Source organism: Gopherus flavomarginatus, chromosome 6, assembly GCF_025201925.1.
Source record: "Gopherus flavomarginatus isolate rGopFla2 chromosome 6, rGopFla2.mat.asm, whole genome shotgun sequence".
NCBI classification, from domain to species: domain Eukaryota; kingdom Metazoa; phylum Chordata; order Testudines; family Testudinidae; genus Gopherus; species Gopherus flavomarginatus.
The window spans coordinates 71,337,902-71,361,492 of NC_066622.1; the positions used below are offsets into that span (position 1 = coordinate 71,337,902).

Consider the following 23,591-nt stretch of genomic DNA (forward strand, 5'->3'; position numbering starts at 1 on the left):
TTCCTGTCTGAGTGCTTAGCTGTACAATCTTGATATTTTCCTAGGGTTTTTTTGCTGAGGAAAAGAAATCCCAATACTATGGACATACTTGGCGAGAATGCCCTCCCCTAACCCATGTTGAAATACATAGGAAGGGAGACCCTATTCTGTCAGTTTTAGGAGTTTCTATTGGGTTTCTGGGAAGTGGGCGGGCACTGCTAAAGGATCCCCCCCCCCAGCCTAAGGGGAGGACCCACAGGACCTCAGAACCCCATCGATTTTGGGGGACAACTAATAAAAGAACAAGGACAGGAGTGCAGTCAAAGGGTCATAAGAAAGGAGCCTGACGGGGACACCGAGCAGAGAATCCTGGACAGCGCCCTCTGCTCCTCGAAGGCATCCAGGGAGCTAGTGGACGCCGCCCAGAGGAACTCCGCCCGGATACGTGAACGGACCAAGGATCAGAAACAAGCCCCACAGTCACCGGAGTCTCCATCAGCCAACCTCCTCTCCCTGGTTGTGTAGATGGCCCTTTTAGCCAGGGCGAGGAGTTGCAGGGCAGTCTCCTTTCAGACCTTCTAAGCACACCATAATACAGAGCTCCTGCTCTCAGAGAACCTGCAGGTGAATGGAAACATTTATGCAATCACAGTTACAAAAGGAGCTACTTCACCACCACAGTGATCAGTTCAGTTCAGTTCCAGATATTACTGGTGGTGGGTGATTAGTTTGAAATTCAGGAAATCTAGTTTCAGTGCTTCCTGGTAGTTGTAGTGTAGAATTTGTACGGACATTCCTGAAGTGTTTGAATTGCTTCATATTGTAGTGCAGTATAAATTCACAAGATGACTTGTTCTGGCAAGGCTAACTTTTGACACATTTGCTTTGTAAATAATGATCTCTGAATGCGTTAATGGCTCTGAATGACACAGGTGGATCAATTTCACCTTCAGCTCCTCATATTATGACAGATCATTCTCAGCCTTCATAGAAAGATCAGCCTGCTGTTCATAAAAAATGTTGTATTGCTTAATTTTGCATCAATTAATCATTTGTATTTAAAGGTGTAAAGCTTTAGTTTTCCTTGTGTCTGTCAAGCAAGTTACAACAAACCTTCTAAAGAAAAGGGATATTTGCAAAGGACTTTAGCTTTATGTGGAACACACATAGCTTCAGCAGTGATTTTATTTGTACCTCACTGAGCTAGGTCTTCAGCAACATTATCATTAAAGTCTAATGCCAATTTCCCTGTTGACACTGTTCATCCCATACTATCTCTTTCTGTGGTTATATGTGGTGCATTTGGGATCTTGGTATGTCATGGCAACGGAGAGTCAGGAACTCCTGAGTTCTAAATCTTGCTCTGCTATTAATGAAGCCTAATTGGGTTACTTAGCTTCTCCATGAAATAGTAACGTAGGTTGAGAGTTAATATTTGCACAATGCTTTGAAGGTGTAAAGTGCTGTATAAGTGCTTTTATGCAGGACATATTGCATTGCTAGTGGAAATACTTGCTTCAAACCGTAGCATGCTTGAGATGCACGAACATGCCGGAAACACAATACATGTACAGTGTAAAGGCTAAAAATGAAGGAAACCTCCCACAATTTTTACTGGCCAAGCAAATTGTATAGAGTGCTCACACATGTAATTAAAATGCATAGCTTTCACATCAGTACTTCTCAGTATAGATTTGACTATAGATAACTTAACCTTACTAATATTTTGTACATGAGCACCTGTTCCCAGAATACTCAAAGCATTTTACAAAGGTTGAACCTGCAACAGCTCAAGAACTATGGTTTAGTCTCCATTTTGCAGTGGAAGGTGGTGATTGAGCTGAGTCCCAGCGATGTCTGGAATGACTTGCTGAAGGGCACGCAGAATGTCAGTAAGGGAGTTGGGTATACAATCCAGGATTTGTGATATCAATTTCCTGCTCTAGCCACTGCATCACTCCCACGTCAGACTTTTGAGCCCCTGCTATAATGAAACTGTGTATGTTTGTACACCTGAATGAGTTTAAAATGTACCTTGTGGCAGTACTAGCCATGGGAATTCTGAAGCATGTTAGGATATGTCTTGTTGACTTGTATTCGTGTTCAAATTTTCTATACTTTCTGGAGGTCAAATACAGGAAGGAAATTGAAGAATGGATATGCTTATGTAGGCATTTACTTTCTGCATGCAAATGATGTGGGTGCCTGGAATTATTTCCTGTTGATGATGATGGTAAAATCTTTCCTCAATTCTAGCCTCACAATTTTGAAGAGATACAGTAATATTGTGGCAGGCTGAGATGCCACATAATTTATTGATGGGGAAACAGGACTGCTCCAGAGGTCCTATAATAATTTCATCCCCACAATAGAAACCTGCATATATACAACAGTAACTATTCAAACAGACAACAGTAACTATTCAAACAGGATATAAACACAACTCCAGCACAATCTGAAATAAGTGTTGTCCTAAGTAGTTGAAATGTCTCATCATACTTGAATAAGAGAAATAAATGTTGAGGATCTTGTAAGCAGAAGACTAATCTCTAGAGTCAATAGAATCCCTTATTATGCATCATATTTTCAAAAACGTTCTCCTAGCATGTGATTTGGGGAGAGGTGGGAAGGTGACTGACTTCAAATGTTCCTGTACACTGGTTTGATTTATTTTATATTTTGTAGTAAGTGTTGCAGTATTCTTGTATATTATAGAGACTCACTGGAAGCCTGAAAATTACCATATAAAAACTACCTACATCAATATCTTCTATCTGAAAGAGGTGCCAGATCTTGGTCTTATATCCCATGGTAATTCTGTCTTTTGGGGAATCACTCCTCTAGTCAGGACCGCCCAGAGGCGGGGGCAAGTGGGGCAATTTGCCCCGGGTCCTGCAGGGGCCCCTACGAGAGTTTTTTGGGGCCCCTGGAATAGGGAGGTCCTTCACTCTCTCCAGGGGCCCCGGAAAACTCTCGCAGGGTCCAGGCCCTCGGAGCTTCTTCCGTTCCAGGTCTTCGGCGGCCGGGGGTCCTTCTGCCCCGGGGCGGGGGGCTCCCACCGTGGGTTTTTATGGCACTTTGGCGCCAGGTCTCGGAGTGGAAGGACCCCCGGCCGCTGAATTACCGCTGAAGCGGGGCATCCCTGCCGCCGAAGACCCCATGCCCCCTGAATCCTCTGGGTGGCCCTGCCTCTAGTGATCAGTTAGGTGGAAATGAGAGATCTCATGATGTTTTTTAGGATAAACCTTCTGATATTGCCAGCGTTTGCTCTGTGACATCTAAAGATGTGGAAGATATGGCTTAAAACAAAATGGTTGTCTTGTATGCTTCTGTAGACGCTGTGTGGGCAGTTTGAAGCTTGTAGCTTTGTAAAGCATCTTGGAAGATTGAGTGAGTTTAAAAGGAGCAATGGAAAATAAAAATCTGGTTGTACAGCTCAACTGAAGAGTTCAGTTGCAAATCTTCCAGCTAAAGTGCCTTGAAACTTTGTGAAGGTATTTTGATTCCAGTTTTTAAAGGTGCAAGGTTATCTTCTGGAAGTTTTTCCAATGGCAGTTTGGGGTTCTGTCGTTATTAAGCTTAAAATTGGTTAACCAATGACCAACCAAATCATTATTGCAAACTAAATCTTTACAAGCATGAATTTCCTTCTGATCATTCAGAGAAATATCTACAACAAATCAAAAGAGGTAATGCAACCTTGATTGATAAAGTTGATGCAGGATAATTCACTTTTTTAACAGATGCATTTTAACAAAAAAAAGTTTTGCTTGATTAAATCGTAAGAATCTTCATGTCTTGAATACCATTTATGATTAAAAGTCCTGCTGTGACATTATCTCTAATAATTCAACCATCTTTGTTTCCCTTTGGAACGGTAATTCCCTTAAGCAATTTGTAATACTTGACTCAGTGCTAACATTTCACACTAACCCCAAATTATTTCAAACATTGCTAATATATCTAGTCATCTTAGTTGTGTTTTTCTCCCCCTGCTTGTTACATAAACTGCTGAAGAGTAATACCAGAGGTGTAATTCTTTGGTTGGCTGAAGATATGAAAATTAATTCATATGAGGAAAAAAATATTGGAAGAATGAAGTTATAAAAATGCAGTTTTTAATTTTTATGCCAGTGGTTATTTTCTTTAAGATTTGAACTGCAGAGTGTTTTGTTCTTGTCGTAGCAGTCATGTATGATGTTTCTTTTTAAGGATTTAAAGCCCAGTAATATAGTAGTAAAATCAGACTGCACTTTGAAGATTCTTGACTTTGGACTGGCCAGAACTGCAGGAACTAGTTTTATGATGACGCCTTATGTAGTGACTCGTTACTACAGAGCACCAGAGGTCATCCTAGGGATGGGATACAAAGAAAACGGTCAGCAAATATAGTCTTTCTTTGACATAGCTTTTATTTTTTGTTTGGCACACCACATTTTACATGTTAATGTTTTTCAAGCTGTAGAAACTTTTAAAATAACACTGTGACCAAAATGTATAATATAGTTACACCCAATAGTTCATATTTAATAAAACCTATTAGAAATGTTTACATTTGATTTAAAAAAGAAATTGGGGGTCTTGTTTGTTTAAAAAGATAAATAATCTACTTGGGACAGTGGTTTGTTTCACCTGCAAAAAGTGGAAATGCACTTTCCCCATCTGTACTATCTGCCTTTGATCTATAGAATATCTTGGGTTGAGAGTTTATCACTGAGCCTATTGGTAATTAATGTGAAAACAAATACTTCTAAAGTGACATGAGAGAGGAAAAGGCTACATTGGAATATATTTGCTACTTTTTGAAAGACACATCCCAAAGAGGGATATGCAAGCTGAGCCCAGTCACTACTGGCATTAATTTGTTTTTATGTTAAAATGTGCCAGTTCTGATAAATTAGCTTCCTCTTTAGTTGGTTTAGTATTTACAAGCCCAGAAACAAGAACTAGTCACCTGATGTTATGAAGGCTTCTGCTATGCTAAAGAGCTTACAGCACCGATGCAGCTGTGTCACTGGAAGCGCTCTCTTGTAGCTGCTCTAAGCCAATGGGAGAGAGCTCTCCTGTTGGCTTAACTACTTCACTCCTTGCAAGTGGCAGTAGCTATGTTGGCGACATAGCGCTGTCCACATTGGCACTTACATTTGTGTAACTTATGTTGTTCAGGGGGGATGGTTTATTCAAACCCCTGAGTGGCAGAAGTTATGCCAACATAAGTTGTAGTGTAGACATAGCCTAAGACAATGATGAAAAAGTTACTCCAGGTGGATGAGTGAATAGTTTTTTTTGTGAGGCTAGGACTATGTTTTCCTCCAAAGACTGTTAGCTTGTATTAGTGTGTGTGTTCCTCCAAAATGCTGTATAAAGGGCTAGGTAAAAACTATGCATTATTATTTAGAAACCCAACACAGAGTGAGGCAAGCAAGGGATGAAGGTTTTTTTCGCTCTAGGAATCATAGATTATTAGGGTTGGAAGGGACCTCAAGAGATCATCTAGTCCAACCCCCTGCAGGACCAATCCGCAAATCCCTAAATGCCACCCTCAAGGATTGAACTCACAACCCTGGGTTCTGAATTTACCTAGCTGATCAGGCTAGCTCAGGCACTTATTTTCTTTTTTCTGGGGCTTTGAAGTGGCTAATTAGAGGAAAAAAAAGGACAAGCAAACCTTTTTTTAAAAACAAACTGAACTTTTCCCTGAGAGAGAAGTTTTCTTTAAAAGCAGCATCGCACCCTTTGCGTTATTATGGCCTGTTGTCTCATATATAATTGTACAATTATGTAAGTCCCAATCTGGCAACAGATTTTCTTTTTAAAAAATAATTAAAGCTTGTCTATTGGGGGGCTAATAGTATTACCAGCTATTGACAGGAATTACCTTCTAACATACTCTGGAATGGAGCGAATGTGTTGGTTTGTACAGATGTCTCATACAAGAATTAGTGCACTTTAAAATTTAAATGGCAGATTCCCTGGTGCACTAAAGCAGTCAGAACACACTGGCCAATTAAAAAGTGGAAATACAGATTGGGCAAATTAAGGACCAGATTTACCATTGCACGTTGGCTGATCAAAAAGAGCTGTAAAAGATTTAAGGTTGATAGTATGTATCTTTAATAGAAATATCCTGTGGTAGCATTCTCTTTGGGTTTCTTGTTTAGTGTTTTTGTATGAAATCTTCAATTTAAAAAAAAAAAATTAAAAAAGTTCCAGACAAAAAACAGTTAAATTGGAGTTACAGTTAAACGTGTGTCAGTAACTTAAGGATAAAAAACATTGCAGGGATTATCTGAAACCCAAGTATTATAAACCCAAGAAATTCAAACATTCCTGTAATATTTTTACCCTTTATTACCAATATGTAATATCAACTTTACTTCCACTTTAACAGTTTTTTTTCCTTGGAATTTTAATTAGGAGTAAGTACTTCCCATATAGGGATTTTAGACAACAGGCACTTTATCACAATTAGAAGACTAGGAAAAGTGATATGAAAATGTCTCATCAAGATCATTTTTGACCTGATATCTTTTATTCCAAACTTCCTGAGACCATCTCTTAAGGTTTGGTTACATTTTAGCTTCACAAAATCTTTGTAAAGAAACCTTTGTAATTGACAAGGTTCTTCAGAGCAAACTTCTGGAAATTTTGAAGGTTGAGCAAAGTTGTTTGTAACATTCACTCATTTGAGCCTGTTAAAATCCCTGCCCTTTGATGCAAGAAGAGAAATACTTGATGCTCATATACTGCTGCTCTTCCCTTACTCTCCACACAATTCATGTTTATCATTTTGAGCCAGACTATCTCCAGTAGGTTTCGGGTGCATTTCTCTTCATGAGAGCAGAGGGTTGCTTTGCAGGTGAAACAACCAACATTTAGAATCTTCATTAATTTGTCAAGAACAAAATTTTACCCTTTTTAGTTTTGTGGCAAAAATGCATTTTTCTTAAATACCTGAAAAGAGTTTATAAAGATATTAATACCAATCTTCAAATGTAGTGGAGACTTATGTGCTACAATTATGTAATTACGATCTGGGATTTAAAAGCAACAAACTTTTTTTAAAATGAACCAGGCCCTTAATTTTAACACCTAATCTGTAGAGTTGAGATTGTAATCAGGAGATTGATTTAGGTAATATTTTAGAGGAACTCTTAAACATGAGGAAAAGGAATATTTTGGGTAAAAAGCTACTCTGTAGTGTGTTTAACTCAGTACTATTACACATGCTTTTATTATGCAAGTGTTCTCACTTAAAACCCATTCTTTTCTGCTTCAATGAAATTCTAAGGTAGTGTCTGACAAGGAGCTAATAGTAATAAAAAATCTTCACTCTGATTTCAAGAAAACTCTTGCATAAAAATCAGCAGCAGTAGCAAAGAAAATTGGCATACCTGTAAAAAGTAAACATGTACTTCAGTGGGGATGTCTTCCGTGGTTGTTGAGTTTTTTTGAGAGAAAGTGAGAGAGAGGTAGGGCAGAAAGTCTAAGTACTTTTTATGTACAAACTCTTATTATTATGAGTGTTTGTTTCTTTTGTATCAGACAACATTAAGTTCTGATGTTGCTGGAGAAGTATTTTTAAATCAATTATTTCTAGTCTGACTACTTCCAGGAACGTACTAATCTTGTTAACTGATCCTCTAAAATGCTAAATAATCTTTTATTGCTTGTATTCTCTTTTTATTTAAAGGGAGAGAGGACTGCACAGTAAAGCACTTTTCAGGAAATACCTGCCAAAAGTTTCTTCTGTTCCTACTTAATCAAATTTAGCCAGTAACCCATAAATTCTGCTCTAAAAGAATTGACTACTGAAACACGCTTCCTTCTTTCAAATGACAATTTGGTTTGCTCAGTTTAAAATGACTGACTTTTGCAAGCGCAATGAAACATTTAAACAAATATACTTATTTTTGCTATTCCAAGCAAATCTATTTGTGGAAATAATTACATATTGTTATTCCAAGCCCCAGAACTTCAAGTTGGGCTTTAAACTGTCTGATATGTGTGCATCTCTCTCACTTTAGACAGTGTTTTAAGCAAAAAGCTATCTTCTGACTTCTTTATGAGCCAGATGAAAAGATAATCCTTAGAGATACTGTGTGTTTAAAATAGTTTCACTGCTTAATACCACAATGATTTCTTTCCTTCCTGTGCTGTCTGCAGTTGATAGGATGCAGTCATGTTATGCTTCTTTAATTTTAAATGACCGTTTGCTTTGCTTTTCCTTCTTTTTGTGCTACAAACATAGTGGATTTATGGTCTGTGGGGTGCATTATGGGCGAAATGGTTTGCCACAAAATCCTCTTTCCAGGAAGGGACTGTATCCTTGTGCTTCTGCAGCAGGTTGAATTAGTTAGGTGATTAACTTTCTAATGTTCTCTCGTGAAAATGCATATGGGTCAATTTTTTTCTTAAATGGACATGAATTTTTTTGTGATACATTTCAAAAATTGTTGAGGTAAGAACTTCAGTTATATTCAGGCTGCATCTAGCAGTAGGACATAGTCTCTGCTGGTACCGTAGTTAGCACACATTCACCCTCACTCATTGCCATTTGTACACTGCTTTTTTTATAATTACTTCATGTGTGTGTGGATTATTTTTTAATTTAATTTTATTTTGATAACTACCTTTTTATGTTAATGTCATTGCATTTTGTTTTCAGTTGACATTTGGTCAGTTGGGTGCATCATGGGAGAAATGATCAAAGGTGGTGTTTTATTTCCTGGTACAGATCGTATCCTTACCTTTGGCCTAGGATGTAGTTTTGAAAGGTCCAAACATACAGCAGCGTTTCAGGTCCATGTCAGAGTAGTCTTTGTCTGCTCCACTGCTGCCTGCTACAACACTGTTTAAATTACTGTTTCAAAATACCGTTTGTGAGTTCATGATTTTTAGTTCTGATTGTCACAAAGTTGTTATGGGAATATCATTTTTTAAAAAGCAAAGCAAATAACTGTAGCTTGCAGTGCTACATTTAGCAATTCATGCAGACTAACTTTAGAGAGACGAGTAGCTATCTACTTGGACACACTGAGGTTTTTACTTTTTTATTTTCACTTCAGATTTTTATATAGTGCCTATCCATTGCTTCTGGGTGTTGCCATAATTAAGTTGGACTTCTTTTGTTATAGAGTGCTTTACTTGTTATATGTTCTGATTTTCCTTTTTAACTGAACATTTTGTGGAGTGATCTACTATTCTACTAATCTCAGCTATTGTCTAAATATTTCCGCAATGTTGCTTTTTGTGTTTGTAAGTGGACATTTAAAAAATTCCTAACCAGTCCGGCTTGTGTCACGTTGTGTCAGGTTACGCTTTGTGTGCTGCTTTAAAGGAAAGCTCCAGAGATGATGATCTTAGATAGCTGAATATATTGATAGATACATCTATATATGTAATATAAAATATAGTAAAAAGTGAATCTTCATCTTTTAGAAATACCTACCAGGCCTGTTGTTTCCATTCAGTGAATGAGTTGTTGTGTCTCTCTCTGGGCATTGCCATATTAAAGATACTTCCAGCAGAAGACTTGTTAATCACCAGTAGACATTACTAAGAATCAGAAGTTTTGTTTGTGCAGAGTTCTGTTCACTTCCTCCCCAAACCCTGTAACTAATTTCATTGGTTAAACCGAGCATTAAATTCCAGATTTGTTGGTTTTAAAGGTAAAACTACTCGAAAAAGCCAAAACCCTTTAATTCTTATTTCCAATATTTCCAGATAGGAACAGAATTATTGGTCTTGCTCTGCATCATCCAACTGTCGGGGCTGCAGTTATTTATTTGAGACACTGTTCCTGATTCAGCTTAATTTCCTAAATACGTCTTAGATGTATCTAACTTCATGAACATGAGTAATCTTTTTGTCTTCAGTGGGACTTGTTGCATACTTCAACACAACACAACAAGTACTTTATTGAATTGGAGACACTTTCTGTTATGTTAAGACTCAAGGGCCCAAATTTTCAAATATGTATGCCTAAGGTTAAGGTATCTTAATAAAAATAGCTTTTTTTTTTTTCTTTTCACATCTGCTAAGCAACCTCAGTTTTTGTTTGACTTTAGAGGGAGCTAAATTAGGCCCCTCTTATTTATGCAGTTATCTTTGTTCATTCAAGTTTGAACACTTGGCTTTCATTTTATGACTTATTGTGGTAATTAGAACTTTCTTGTACTTACGACATTTTAAATGAGAACTGCAATATATTTATGGGGCTTTGTTAGATACATCTATATTCCATAGGCATTTTATAATATCTTCATGACTGTAGTATCTAGTGCTTAAGTGAGCAGGAGCACAGGCAAAGTTCCCATTGACTTAAGTGAGGCCATGATTTCAACCCTGTTGTGCACATCTCCGTTGCCCAAATGTGACCTCTCTCCTAATTAGTACACACTTCATGTATTGCACAGCCAGAGCTTTATTCAGGCTATAAAATATATAGATAAAACACCAATGAGTGGCTTTTCCCTCGAATTCTTTATTGATGCCTAGCAAATTTGGGAGTTGAATCTAACAGAACTTGACTGACTGCTCTCTGGACAATTATACAAATAGTAAGTGTGGTAGGTTTCTGTTAAACTTATATTTGAGATTTGCTTTAGCTCAGTGGGTTTTTAACTCACTATACTTTCTACAAGTGTATCCTTTGGCAAGTCTGGATATTTTATGGGTAAAATCAATATTAGCATCACTACTCTTCAGCCAAGCTTACAATTATTCATCATCACCTGTTCTCTTGAACAAGCTAATAGTGTCTTTTTATTTATTATGGCCTGCTACCTTCATCTCTGTTAGATATTTCGTATTGTCTTAACATAGCTTTTATGCTTAATGTTAGACATGCCATGTTTTTCTTAACTGCTTGACCTTAGATATTGATCAATGGAATAAAGTTATTGAGCAGCTAGGAACACCATGCCCTGAATTCATGAAGAAATTGCAGCCAACAGTGCGGACTTATGTGGAGAACAGACCTAAATATGCTGGATATAGTTTTGAGAAACTCTTCCCAGATGTACTTTTCCCAGCTGATTCTGAGCACAACAAACTTAAAGGTAAGATCTTTGTACATGTATGTTGTATTATTTTTCATATTGTAGTAGCCTCGTGAATGAAAGTTTAAATTTTGTCCATTGTCAGATGAATCTTTTAAAGAGTTAAACTTTAAAATGTTGTTGCCAAGGGATGGGATGTATGTGCTGGGATTACTTCTATCTCCTTTTTCCTGTTTTCTCCTGAGCTACTGCTGCATATTCTTGTAGTAGCTTCTTTGTTACCCAGAAACAGAGATTTTCCTTTACAGCTGACACTAAAACCCCTGAGAGAGGGGTGTAGAGGTTGGAGGAAATGTGGGGTGGAGGGAAAAGGCAAAAAAGAAAGCTATTGTTGTAAGCTATATAGCCACAATTCTTTCCTCTTTAGAGATAAAGTAATTTTACATCCCTCTTTTTGTATCCTGTCTACCCATGCCTTTGGCTCTGGGATCCCTTCATTCTAAAAATAAGAATTTCTTGGTGCTAGAAGTCAGCTGCTACTTAACACAGTAGACTGGCATGAGCTCATCACATTTTGTAGTCTAGCAAAAGATGATTAACCTGGTAGTGCTTTGAAGTGATATAGACTCATAGACTTTAAGGTCAGAAGGGACCATTATGATCATCTAGTCTGACCACCTGCACAATGCAGGCCATACAATCTCACCCATCCACATGCATCCCTAACCTATGTCTGAGTTACTGAAGTCCTCAAATTGTGGTTTGAAGACCTCAAGCTGCAGAGAATCCTTCAGCAAGTGAACCGTGCCCCATGCTGCAGAGGAAGGCAAAAAACCTCCAGGGCCTCTGCCAATCTGCTCTGGAGGAGAATTCCTTCCAGACTCCAAATATGGCGTTCAGTTAAACCCTGAGCATGTGGGCGAGACTCACCAGCCAGCACCCAGGAAAGAATTCTCTGTAGTAACTCAGATCCCATCCCAGACCACTGGGCATACTTGCCTGCTGATAATTTGGCAAATGATCTTTGATTAATTGCCAAAATTAGGCTATCCCATCACACCATCCCCTCCATAAACTTATCAAGCTTAGTCTTAAAGCCAGATATGTCTTTTGTCCCCACTACTCCCCTTGGAAGACTGTTCCAGAACTTCACTCCTCTGATGGTTAGAACCCTTCATCTAATTTCAAGTCTAAATACTTCCTAGTGTCCAGTTTATATCCATTTGTTCTTGTGTCCACATTGGTACTAAGCTTAAATAATTCCTCTCCCTCCCTAATGTTAATCCTTCTGATATATTTATAAAGAGCCATCATATCCCCCCTCAGCCTTCTTTTGGTTAGGCTAAACAAGCCAAGCTCTTTGAGTCTCCCTTCATAAGACAGATTTTCCATTCCTCGGATCATCCTAGTAGCCCATCTCTGAACCTGTTCCAGTTTGAATTCAGCTTTGGAAAAAGTCACTTGAGGCTTAAGGGAGAATGGAAGGTTCTCACTCTTATAGCCCCTGCTTGTCCACCGGACAGCCTAGGTTGTATCTCAAATGGGGATTTTTCATTTCCACTATGAGCCAAGGAAGGGACTGACCAGCACTATGACCATAGCCCATTTAGGGGTAAGAAGATTCTTGGAAAGAAGAAAGGAGACATTGATATGCTCAGAACTCCCCTCTTTGCCTCTGAGTTTACACATGGAGAATGGTTTCTTGTACCATTTATTTATGCAGTGAGGTAATTTTGAAACGCTGGAAGCTCCACATTGTAAAAACACTTGCAGTGATAGAGGTTGTTACACTGAATTAACTGAATTTTAGTATGGCTTCCCTAATATGGCCAGCTTTGCTATCTACGCAATTTTACTTGTATTTACATTCTCTAAATATCCTTGCCTAAATAAAGAGTAAATTTTTAATTATGAGAGTAGTTAACCATTGAACAATTTACCAAGGGCAGTGGTGGATTCTCCCTCACTGACCATTCTTAAATCAAGATTGGATGTTTTTTCTGAAAGATCTGCTCTAGGAATTATTTGGGGGAAGTTCTCTGACTTGTGTTATACAGACGGTCAGGCTAGAAGATCATAATGGTCTCTTCTTGCCTTAAAATCTATGAATCCTACGGACTATATATTAAAAAGATATAATCTAGTGTGTCCATCTCCTAACCCCAACACTTCCTAGCTACTATGAGACTTTCTCTTACATTACTTTATCCTGTTGAGTTCTGAGTAACTCCAGTGATATGGATACCAACCATTATTTTGAGAGACTGTTCCATAGTTCAGTTGCAGAGTCAGTCAGAAATATTTCCCCCTGTTGTCTAGACATTTTTCACTCTTTTACTCCTAGTTCTACCTCTCAGGACAACCCTAAATGATTCTTTCCCTCTTTAGTATTTACACACTTCAAACTCTTGTAAACAGGTTTTCAGATTCCCTTCCTTTTAATGTCATGAACCAGTACAACTAATCACCCCCTTAATCACATTTTTTTAGCTTCTCTGTGAATTCTCACCAATTCTGATTCTTTCCAACACTGAGATGCCTAAATATAGCATTCACCTATAGTTGTAGTTTTGCAGGTGGAATACAGTATAGGGGGTGACTTGCATCCCAGGTTTATTTCATGATGGCTCTGTGTGTTGCATCCAAAATTTCATTGGCCTTTTTAGGTGAGTTTGCCACAATTTTACACTGCAAATTCCTATCCAATTGCTTTCCTAGTATATCCAGCTTGTTAAAATGATAGGAATATTTTTTTCCTAGCTGTACTAGCCCTGTACACTTCCTCTTGTTTAATCACATTTTATTTCCTGTCCATTTGTTTAGCTTGAGGTTTGTTCCTCTGACCTGGTTGGAATTAGCTCTGCCTTACTACCCAATTAGTCTGCTTTTTTCACCACCCCCTCCAGATGATCAATAAAGATGTTAAATAAAATTTAGATCCAACACTGATAATTTTACTGTGTGATGAGGGACTTCTCCCTCAGTACACTGGTCGGTCTCACCTACTTGCTTAGGGTCTAACTGATCGTCATATTTGGGGTCAGGAAGGAATTTTCCCCTGGGTCAGATTGGCAGAGACGCTGGGGCAGAGGGAGGGATGTTCGCATTTCTCTGCAGCATGAGACATGGGTCATTTGCTGGTATGAACTAGAAGCCTTTAAATCATGATGTGAGGACTTCAGTAACACAGCCAGAGGTTATGGGCCTGTTGCAGGAGTGGGTAGGAGAAGTTATGCAGCTGCAATGTGTAGGAGATCTGTGATAAAGGGTGGGGGGGAGCTCCCTTTAATGGACACCCAGCCAGCCAGTTAGCTGTAAAATCCCTCTTGATAGCAGTTCTCTGCTAGTTTTACCTATAAAGGGTTAAAAAAAAGTCCCCTCAGGTAAAGAAAATTTGGCACCTGACCAAAAGAGCCAATGAGAAGGCTAGAACTTATTTTCAATTGGGAAGGAAGCTTTCCCTTTGTATATGTGGTGGTTCTCCGGAGAGGGGGAACATAGCAAGGTCATGGCTATGACTATGCTATAAGCAGCTTTAAGCCAGGCATGAGAAATCATCAGATTCTACCTAAAATTACTGATTTGAACCCCCCCTCCCCCAAATACATAAGTAAATTAGGAATATTTAGAAAGATGCGATTCAGTTTATTTCTGTTTATTTTTTTAAGGTTTGTGGACTTCTCTGTGCTAACCCCAGATGCTTTTGTTTGCTTGTAACCTTTAAGCTGAACCCCTAAGAAAGCTGTTTTGGGTGCTTCATTTTGGAATTGCTCTTTTAAAATCTAGCAAAAGCCTAAGTTCCAGATGTTTTTTCTTCCTTTTGGTTTTTAATAAAATGTACCTTTTTTTAAGAACAGGATTGGATTTTTGGTGTCCTAAGAGATTTGTGCATGTTGTTTGATTAGCCGGTAGCACAGCTAATTTCCTTTGTTTCTTTCTCAGCTCTTCCCTGGGCTGGCAAGATGGTGTATGTATGAAAGGGCTTGAGGGTACCCCACAGGGAGGAATTCCCAAGTGTTCCTTCCTGGGTCCAAGGGTTTTTTTTTCTTTTGCATTTGAGTGGTGTCAGCATTTACCAAGCCAAGGTCAAAGAGAAGCTGTAATCTTCGGAGTTTAATACAAGCCTGGAGTGCCAAGTATTAGTTTTTAGAATCCTTGCAGGCCCCCACCTTCTGCACTCAAAGTGCCAGAGTGGAGATTCAGCCTTGACAAGGTCAAATTAGATGATCATGATGGTCCCTTCTGACCTTAAAGTCTATGAATCTTTCAACCTTTTTTCATACTTAGTCCAATTTTCACTCTGTGTCACAATGCTCATACGCAAGCCAATTTGAATCCAGTCTACAGTTTGGTTGCTCTGAATTCACGCATCCTGTATCCGATGACAGATTTATTTGGGGAGAGGGACAGGAGGCAATCCTTCATATTAAGGAATAGTTTCTTATCAGATACTAGTTACCAGGTTTCTCTTTTTTCCTTTGTTTGGTGATCTCTATCACCTGGATGTTTTTTTAGTCCTCTGGTAGCTGTCCAGCTTCTGATATTTTTCCCAGAAATTGCCATTTTAATAAATCAATCTAGTCACTGGTGATACATGTATCAATAAAACTTATCAGACATGAAAATGTGTCCAGTTGTCATGTTGCCTTCTTTGCATGAAGGAGTACAATGACCCAGGTACTGATTACTCTTCCAAGTGAGGTTTTGTTCTTGTTGCATGTGATGCAAATCTGTCACCAGTTTTACTCATTATTTTGACTTCTCTTTTTAATGTAGTACCAGCTTTGCTAAATCCTGAATTCTGTGCAGACCTTAAAACTGTAATTTGCTCTCTGCTAAGCCTTTTAAGTTCATAAAATTTAAAACATTGTCTAAAGTGCATTCAGCATAAACCTAAATAGAAAATTTCACACTCTTGCAGCCAGTCAAGCAAGGGACTTGTTATCAAAAATGCTGGTGATAGATGCTTCTAAAAGAATCTCTGTGGATGAGGCTCTGCAGCACCCATACATCAATGTCTGGTATGATCCATCTGAAGCAGAAGCAGTAAGTTCTTGGCTTTGGTCTTTTGTTAGTGGGATACTCTACTGAGGGAAGCAAACTTGGAATGTGGTGATTGGTATCATTGCTTGCCCTAATAATACACTACATTTCTGATATGCAGCTGTCGGAGTTACAGCTGAAATTGGTAGATGTTTGTTACAATTTTCTCTCTAGAAACCAAAATTTCAGGCAGTTGTGATTCACCTGTATTTCAATGCATAATCATGATGATTGTACCTACAAATAAGACATGCAAATATCGTACTTAAAAATCTCCTGAAAATCAGGCCTTGGATTTATTAAACCAGATATTTGCCTCAGACTCACGTATGCATACCTGTTACATTTAACAGGAGTTTGAGACATTGACTCCTGGGCAAGAAAAGAGGAAGAAAGTATTTTCACTAGTTAGGGCAATTTGGTAGTATCTCAAAACTAACAAAATTGGAGCCAGAGGCAAAACTCCAGTGCAGGAGCATGTGCTGTCAAATATCACCACTGGTGAATGTGATTTAGTTGAAACATAAAAGTATATCGCTTTTTAAACAATTAACTTCCGGCTTATTGAAATAAGATGAAAAATAAGTGTCTGAACAGGAGGAGATGGTTGGCTGTGACCTAGTAGGAATTGAAGAAGACACTTCAGTATCCTAAACAGTATTTAATGTAAATGGTGCAACTAGAATTCTACAGAATATTTACAGCTGGCAGAGAAGAAAATGAACTATTGACAGTAAATGCCCCCAATGGGGAGTCAGGCATGGATAATGCTGTACCTAGATACAATGTCTCCATTTAGCCATCTTTGTCAAACATAACTGTAATAATGCAAGGAAAACTATTAATCACTAGGAGTCTGAAACATCACATGAAGTATAGAAAAGTGGCCAGACATGAGATGACTATGTTTCTAACAGTTCTGGTGAAGCATGACGCTGTATTTTTAAAAGATTGGGTTGGGATTCTGAAAACTATTCTTTGTACAACAACTTTCCTTTTAGGTGATGTGCATTTTCCCTTTCATTTCACTGTAGTTGTTTATCATGCGTCAATTCTGTTTGCAGCCTCCACCAAAGATACCAGACAAGCAGTTGGATGAAAGAGAGCACACAATAGAAGAATGGAAAGGTAAGAACAACATTTTAAATTTGTCTTTGGGGCTTGCCATCCAGTCAAGGATTATTGTGCTACTGGAGTTCTGTTAAGAAGTTGGAATGACTAGCACAGGGGTCGGCAACCTATGGCATGCATGCCAAAGATGGCACGCGAGCCGATTTTTAATGGCACGTGGCTGCCTGCTGGGACTCTGCATGCCATTAAAAATCCTGCCAACACGGCAAGCTGCAAGGTCCGCGCGCCCGGGCCAGAGCATCCAGCAGAGGGCAGCAAGCCACCGGCCCCTCCTCCGCCTTCCCCTGGAGCCTTGCCACCGCGCATGCAGCGCTCTGGGGGCCGGGGCTGTGCGCTCCCGTGGGGCAGTGTTTGGGTCCGTGGGAGAGGAAAGACACTCCTCGCTCATCCAGAGCCCTGGCACTTCGCGCGCAGCGCTCTGAGGGGTGGGGCAGGGCTGCGCGCGCGGCGGCAAAGCTCCAGATGAGCAAAGAGCCTCGTGGTAATGGGTCCGGGGCCAGGGGGGGTTGGGTAAAGGGTCCCCCTCTGTGGGACCTTAACTCCATCCTAGCGGCCTTAATGGGACCTCCGTTCAAACCTCCTGTTCCACTTTTGTGTCAGAAAACTTCATTCCTGGTAGCGATAACATCCGTAAGGACAGTGTTGAGGCTTGCAGGCTCCAATGGCGGAGTCGTCTTATATTCAGTTCTCCAAAGATGAAGTGACTGTATGACTACATCCTACATCCTAAGTTCTAGTGTACAATGGTTTTTCAGTTTCATTTGAAGCAGGTGGTATAGTTACCTGTTTTCTTTCCCAAGCTGCATTCATCTCCGGAGGCGAAGTGTCTCCATACGTTAGCTTTTAATCTGGACAGGATTAACTATTTCATGCTTTCCCTTGTCTGTTTGTGTTATATGCAGGCCACATGACGGGTCGAGCAGTTTCTTCACAGACAATAGATAACATCCTGCATACAAAATAGCTTTGGCTCGCCCCCTGAGTGAGAGCAAGCTCATTCTACGAGCGTGCAAGCAATGTCCATAGCATTCCTCAGTGACGTTTCCATATTGGACATTTGCAAGGCTGCTGCGTGGTCATTGATATATATGTGCATAAACCATTTATGCCATAACCACATCTTCCAGCCCAGGGTGGATGCAAGCTTTGGTAGAGCGGTCCTGCAGTCCTTGTTTAGGTAGACTTTGAGCCCTGCCTCCTGGAGCACGGTACTGCTTGAGTCATTTAAGAGGAATACACAGCTGCACCTACTCAAAGAAGAAGAAATGGTTACTTACTGTAATTGTGATTCTTCAAGATGTGATGCAGACGTGTATTCCATGACCCACCCTCTGTCCCCTCTGCACTGGAGTCTCATTTCCAGGTGTTCAGAGTGAAGGAACTGAGGGATGGTCAGGGCAGCACCACCTCATGTAGCCAGCGTAGGGGACTATTGCACCGAGGTGTGAACTCCACCCCTCTACCAGTACTCCTACGTGCACACACATCTAAGTGGTATCACGTCTCACTTCTCAAAGAACCACAGTTAATGTAAGTAAATGTTTCATTCAGTTGCACTCGGGAATATTCTAGTAGACAGTATCAGGGGGTAGCTGTGTTAGTCTATATCCCCAAAAACAACGAGGAGTCTGGTGGCACCTTAAAGACTAACAGATTTATTTGGGCATAAGCTTTCATGGATAAAAAAACCTCACTTCCTCAGATGCATCAGAAGAAGTGAGGTTTTTTACCCACAAAAACTTATGCCCCAATAAATCTGTTAGTCTTTAAGGTGCCACCGGACTCCTTGTTGTTTTTCTGGTAGACAAGACTCCAACAGCTTCCAGTGTGTTTACTGACATTTTACTTAACCTTTCTAAGGAGCAAGTTTTAGTTAACATGGTAGCTTTTTATTTAAAAGAAAGCGACCGTTCTCGCTGCCTAGAGTATTGCTGGACTTGTACTCGTGTACATTAGGACTAACACCAGTGCTAATGAAACAAAGTTGGAAAACTGGTGAGAATGCTTTTTCCCTCTAAAATTCCATAATGTAGACAAAGCCTTGTAAGTCAGCTGCAGCCATTGATAACACTTGTTGTCAGAGAGGAGTAACTTTCCTAAGCATGGGTGCACATCTGTATGGTGCTTCATGATCTTCTGTTACGGTGGTAAAACTTCTCAGTTCTAAAATGCTTTGGAAAAAGAGTGGCCAAGTATTCGCTTTCCAATTCTAAGGCCTCCCTACCACCAAGAAACCTGAACTCTTTCTTGCTTCTCTCCCCTACTTCCTGTAGAGGCAGCATGCTGAGATTCTGGGGGAGCAGGCCCAGCTTGTGATGTGTCTGCAATAAGTTTTGCAGACTGCGCAAAGAGTAGTCTCTAAGGTTGGGGACTGCGCGGAGTCAGCTAAGCCTCCCTGCTAAGAGAAGTTTTTCTGTAATGCTGGTGATCCACAAGAGAGGTGGCAGGAAACTTAGCATACAGATAGGCTTTCCCCATAGCCATAATATCAATCCTACTCCCTCTATAGGGTGTTTATGCCTTCATTTACATTTCTCCTGAGGGGAAAATTAGTGTGCTCATTTGCAATTTTCCTCTTTAAGGAAGCAAGCATTGGCCTATGTCCAGACTAATCTTCTGATATGTGTCTTGCTTCTTAATACCAAGTTCATATATATATTCTCCTATCAGGCCATATTTGGTTTTTAATCTCTCCTTGCTTCAGTCGCTTCTTATCATCACTTGCATTGTCTGAAAGAGGCTTAGCCGCCTTTAGTTTTACAGATCTTCCTCAGCTGTTTCTTCAAATAAAATTTTTCTTCAGTAAAAGTAAATGCTCCTATTTGATATACATTTCTACTGTTAAAGGTGGATTTTTGGTTCCATGTAGATAAGACTAATCAATTATCACTGGGGAAAAATGGGGAAAGTCATGACTCTTTATGGCACAAAATAGAGATGTCACAGTTTTAATTGAAGGAAAAAAACAGTGTGTTAATTATTTTTGAGTTGTTTGTCATGGGAAATTAAGAGGTCAAATCTGGTTTACAACAAATTGTTTTAAAACCTTTCAATAATATCTGAAAACCACTGTCTACTACAAGACAAATATAGAGCCAAATGTACAAAAAATACGGAGACGCACTGCTGTGACTTGCAAAGCCCAGGACTCTTGATATACCACCACACCCCTTACCCCAAATTCCCAGTATTTGTCACAAAGATCATGTTCTCACACATATAACCTTACTTGCAGAAGGTAAATGTAGGCCAGTGTTTCCTTTCAGTTAAACATCTGCACCCACACAGGCATCAAAGCTTGTTAGCTGTACCTATGGCAATACCGAGGCCTAGCACCACAGCAGTAAGTAAAGCCTATACATTCTTTCTTGGTTGCCTGCATGCATGATCATGAAGCCTTCTGTAAAGCCTCTACTCTTGAATTTTTTTTGGACAATACCCATTGTACGTTCAGAGATACTTTCATCTGCTATTTCTGTATACTACCTAGTTGATACTAACCTTATGACTTCAATCATACAACTGATAACATTATGGTAGGTTTTGAGATATTGTTCTCAATGACCTTGTATCGCTTGGATTTTAAAGAATATGGTCGCAGCAAGTGGCAGCTACCTCTTATAGATCTGCACTTTTCTATATCTCCTCCAAAAGTTATCAAAATTCATTGCTAAATCAGAAGACAAGTGATAGCAAATGTCACACTTTTATCCTGTTGAGTGTGTGTGTATGTACATATGTATGTATATATATTTATGTGTTATATAATAGTAAATACACCACTCACTCTTTTGTGATGAGATCTGAATGCAAACTTGGTAGAAAGAAGTCCTCAATCCAAGCCTCTATCGTTGACAATTGACTTCAATGTGTTACTGAATCTCTGTGGTTTTAAAAGCTTGAAAGAACAAAGAAAGGACTTTCATTGCTGCCTCCTAGATTTCTTGCTCTTAGGTTTTGTGTCATTCACTGCGCTGGTGAGCAGGCAAAGGTAAATGTTTTTGTTTGTTTGTTTAGAAAAGTCTCTTTACAGATAACCAGAATACCCTGCCCCCAAACCATGCCCCCTCCCCAGTTGGACCTTGTGATCTAGCATGTGACAGGATTTGAACGGCTTCAGGTTACAGACTTGGCGAAAGTAGTCCTATCTTGCATTGAGGAATAACAGGCACAAAGTCCCTTCGCTATCACTTACATCTTGCAGAGGAGCTCAGAGCAGCCAGCACATTCTTCCGTACAAGGGTCACATGCTGCGTCTCTTGAGCCCTTTGACCCTGTGCCTCATATTGCAGATCCAGCTGTCAAAGTAAAGATGTAGAAGGTCCCACACCATAACCATTTCCTGTTCCTCTGCCATGGCAGGCCGGCTTGGAACCATGTTTTTCTACTTGTAGAGTTTGCTTGTTTACCTCAAATTTCTAGTTAATTTTCAGTTATTTGGGGGTTTTAATAGGATTAGTGATAGGATCCATTTAGATGGATCTAGAAAAGCATTAAAGTGTAAAGTGCTGCATTTAATGTGTGACTATAACGCATTGAATGGACTGGTACCCTTTTAGGTGCTTAAAATACCTGGGAGAAAGTTCAGCCTTTGCTGCCAGAAAGAGAAGGAAGTAGGAGGGGTGCTTCATGGTAAACTTCTGGAGGATTTCACTGTGCATGCAGATGCCAGCTCTGACCTGCTAGCATAAGAATGTCTGACCCTTATGCCCACCACAGACTTACCGCAGATAGTCTGGAGCCCTTTGCCATTAGACTCTGGTCATAGTCTTCAATATGGGGGTCGAGCTAGAAAGGAAGGCAAATGTTCCACTAATGTTGTTTGATCACCATCACCTCGAAAGTGAGGCCATGGCTCTTCCATTTCCCTCTTGAGGTGGGAGATGTACAGTTTTGAGCTTCCCAAAGAGACTGAAGTAACCTCCAAGGGTTCTTTGGAACACAGTACAATACTTCAGTCCTGCCCTAGTGCCAGGTATGGGTAGCCACCTGGATTGCTATGCTACCCCAGTCTGTTGTCTCTGACCATTGATAGTGGCTCCTAAACAATCCTTTCCTCCATATTGCACCAGAAATCACTTCAGTTGGCCACTTTCAATCTGTCACTGACAATTTGCATCTAAGGCATTGGTCCTTTTCTTCTGCCAGTGCTTCTACCTAACCAAAACCTCCTCTGGGTGGTTGGCCATCTTATGAACCTAGAGCACCCCTTCCTGACTGTTGAGGCATCTTTTTCATGCTATGTGTGGCTTTTAATCGCCACGGAAAAGGATGATCTGATCCAGAGCGGCTTCTGGATATTTATAGTGACATTCAGATCGGGATGGTACAGCCATACCACTATCCCTTAGTGAGTCTCAGCCAGTGTGCTTGTGCCCACCCTCATCTGACCTGGGCCTGTGGATAGTGTAGCTGATCAAAGCTAGTGGGGTATATCTGAGCCTCCTGTTGGAAAGAGTTGTCCACACATCTCAAATAGGGTTGTCTGCCAGCATCTCTCAAACAAGTTATGGCTAGGCCTCTGCTAAGAAAAATGGATTGGATGAGAATACCTTGGTTAGCTATCATCCAGAATCCTTCAGGCAAAGATATCTGGGAAGGGAGAGGCAGGCCAGCACCAGTAACATTTAACAGTTAGGTTGTTTGAACACCATTCAGCACGTGAGGCGTGGCCATGGCATGATTCTGCACTAGTGAGGAAAATCAGGGATGGGGTTGGGGCAGGGGAATATTTGTTCTTCAAAAAATGTTATGCTTTCTGATGCAAAGCTGTCTTGTAACTTTGCACAGGATAGTAATGGACTTATATAAACACTGTCTGCCTGTCTAGCGAAGAATCATGGTGTTGCTGGGTACTAGCTCTTCTAAAAAATGTTGCCTTGAGCCATCCTAATTCCAGCTAGATAAGGCCTTCTGCGCTCCTTGTTTTTCCATCAGACCTGTTCATCTGTGCAGTAGGCCTCCATAACGTTGAGTGAATTGATTGCCTCAGCCTTGTGGCTCTACTTTGAAGTCTTCCATCTCAAACCAACCTGGACAAAATCAGCTACCAAGCAGTGAGCAATTTCAGTGCATTCCGTGAGCTCCAAACCTTTGAAGTTTCAGCAGAATGGTGCTGGAAGGTGGTGCATCACTTTCAGTTCTAAATATGTTCCTTTCTTCTTTGTAGTCTAATATTGTCTAAAAATAATTCTGAAGAGCAATAAGCCTACAAAACTGGAATATTAATTTGAAGATGTGCATTCATTGTTATCAGTTTAAAGTAATGGATTGGTATAACTACTATTTTTGTCATGTTTACAGAGTTGATATACAAGGAGGTCATGGACCTGGAGGAAAGGACCAAGAACGGGGTTATACGTGGACAGCCAGCCCCTTTAGGTTGGTTACAATAAAAGCACTATACAAGCCTGCCCTGTGTGGTAAGCTAGAAAG

General features: G+C 40.0%; 1 protein-coding gene across 4 annotated transcripts in view; it reads left to right on the top strand.

Annotated features, from left to right (window-relative positions):
* The window catches only part of MAPK8 (mitogen-activated protein kinase 8), a 118,800-nt gene that overhangs the window by 87,607 nt on the left and 7,602 nt on the right, over window positions 1–23,591 (top strand). For 3 of the 4 annotated variants that reach the window (XM_050960230.1, XM_050960233.1, XM_050960232.1), the window contains exons 6-11: window positions 4,192–4,357; window positions 8,648–8,719; window positions 10,860–11,042; window positions 15,904–16,028; window positions 17,090–17,153; window positions 23,460–23,537. In XM_050960230.1, coding sequence (XP_050816187.1) covers window positions 4,192–4,357; window positions 8,648–8,719; window positions 10,860–11,042; window positions 15,904–16,028; window positions 17,090–17,153; window positions 23,460–23,537 — 688 coding nt within the window. Of the gene's footprint in view, window positions 1–4,191; window positions 4,358–8,230; window positions 8,303–8,647; window positions 8,720–10,859; window positions 11,043–15,903; window positions 16,029–17,089; window positions 17,154–23,459; window positions 23,538–23,591 lie in introns of all 4 variants that reach the window. The other variant, XM_050960231.1, reaches the window with a different exon arrangement.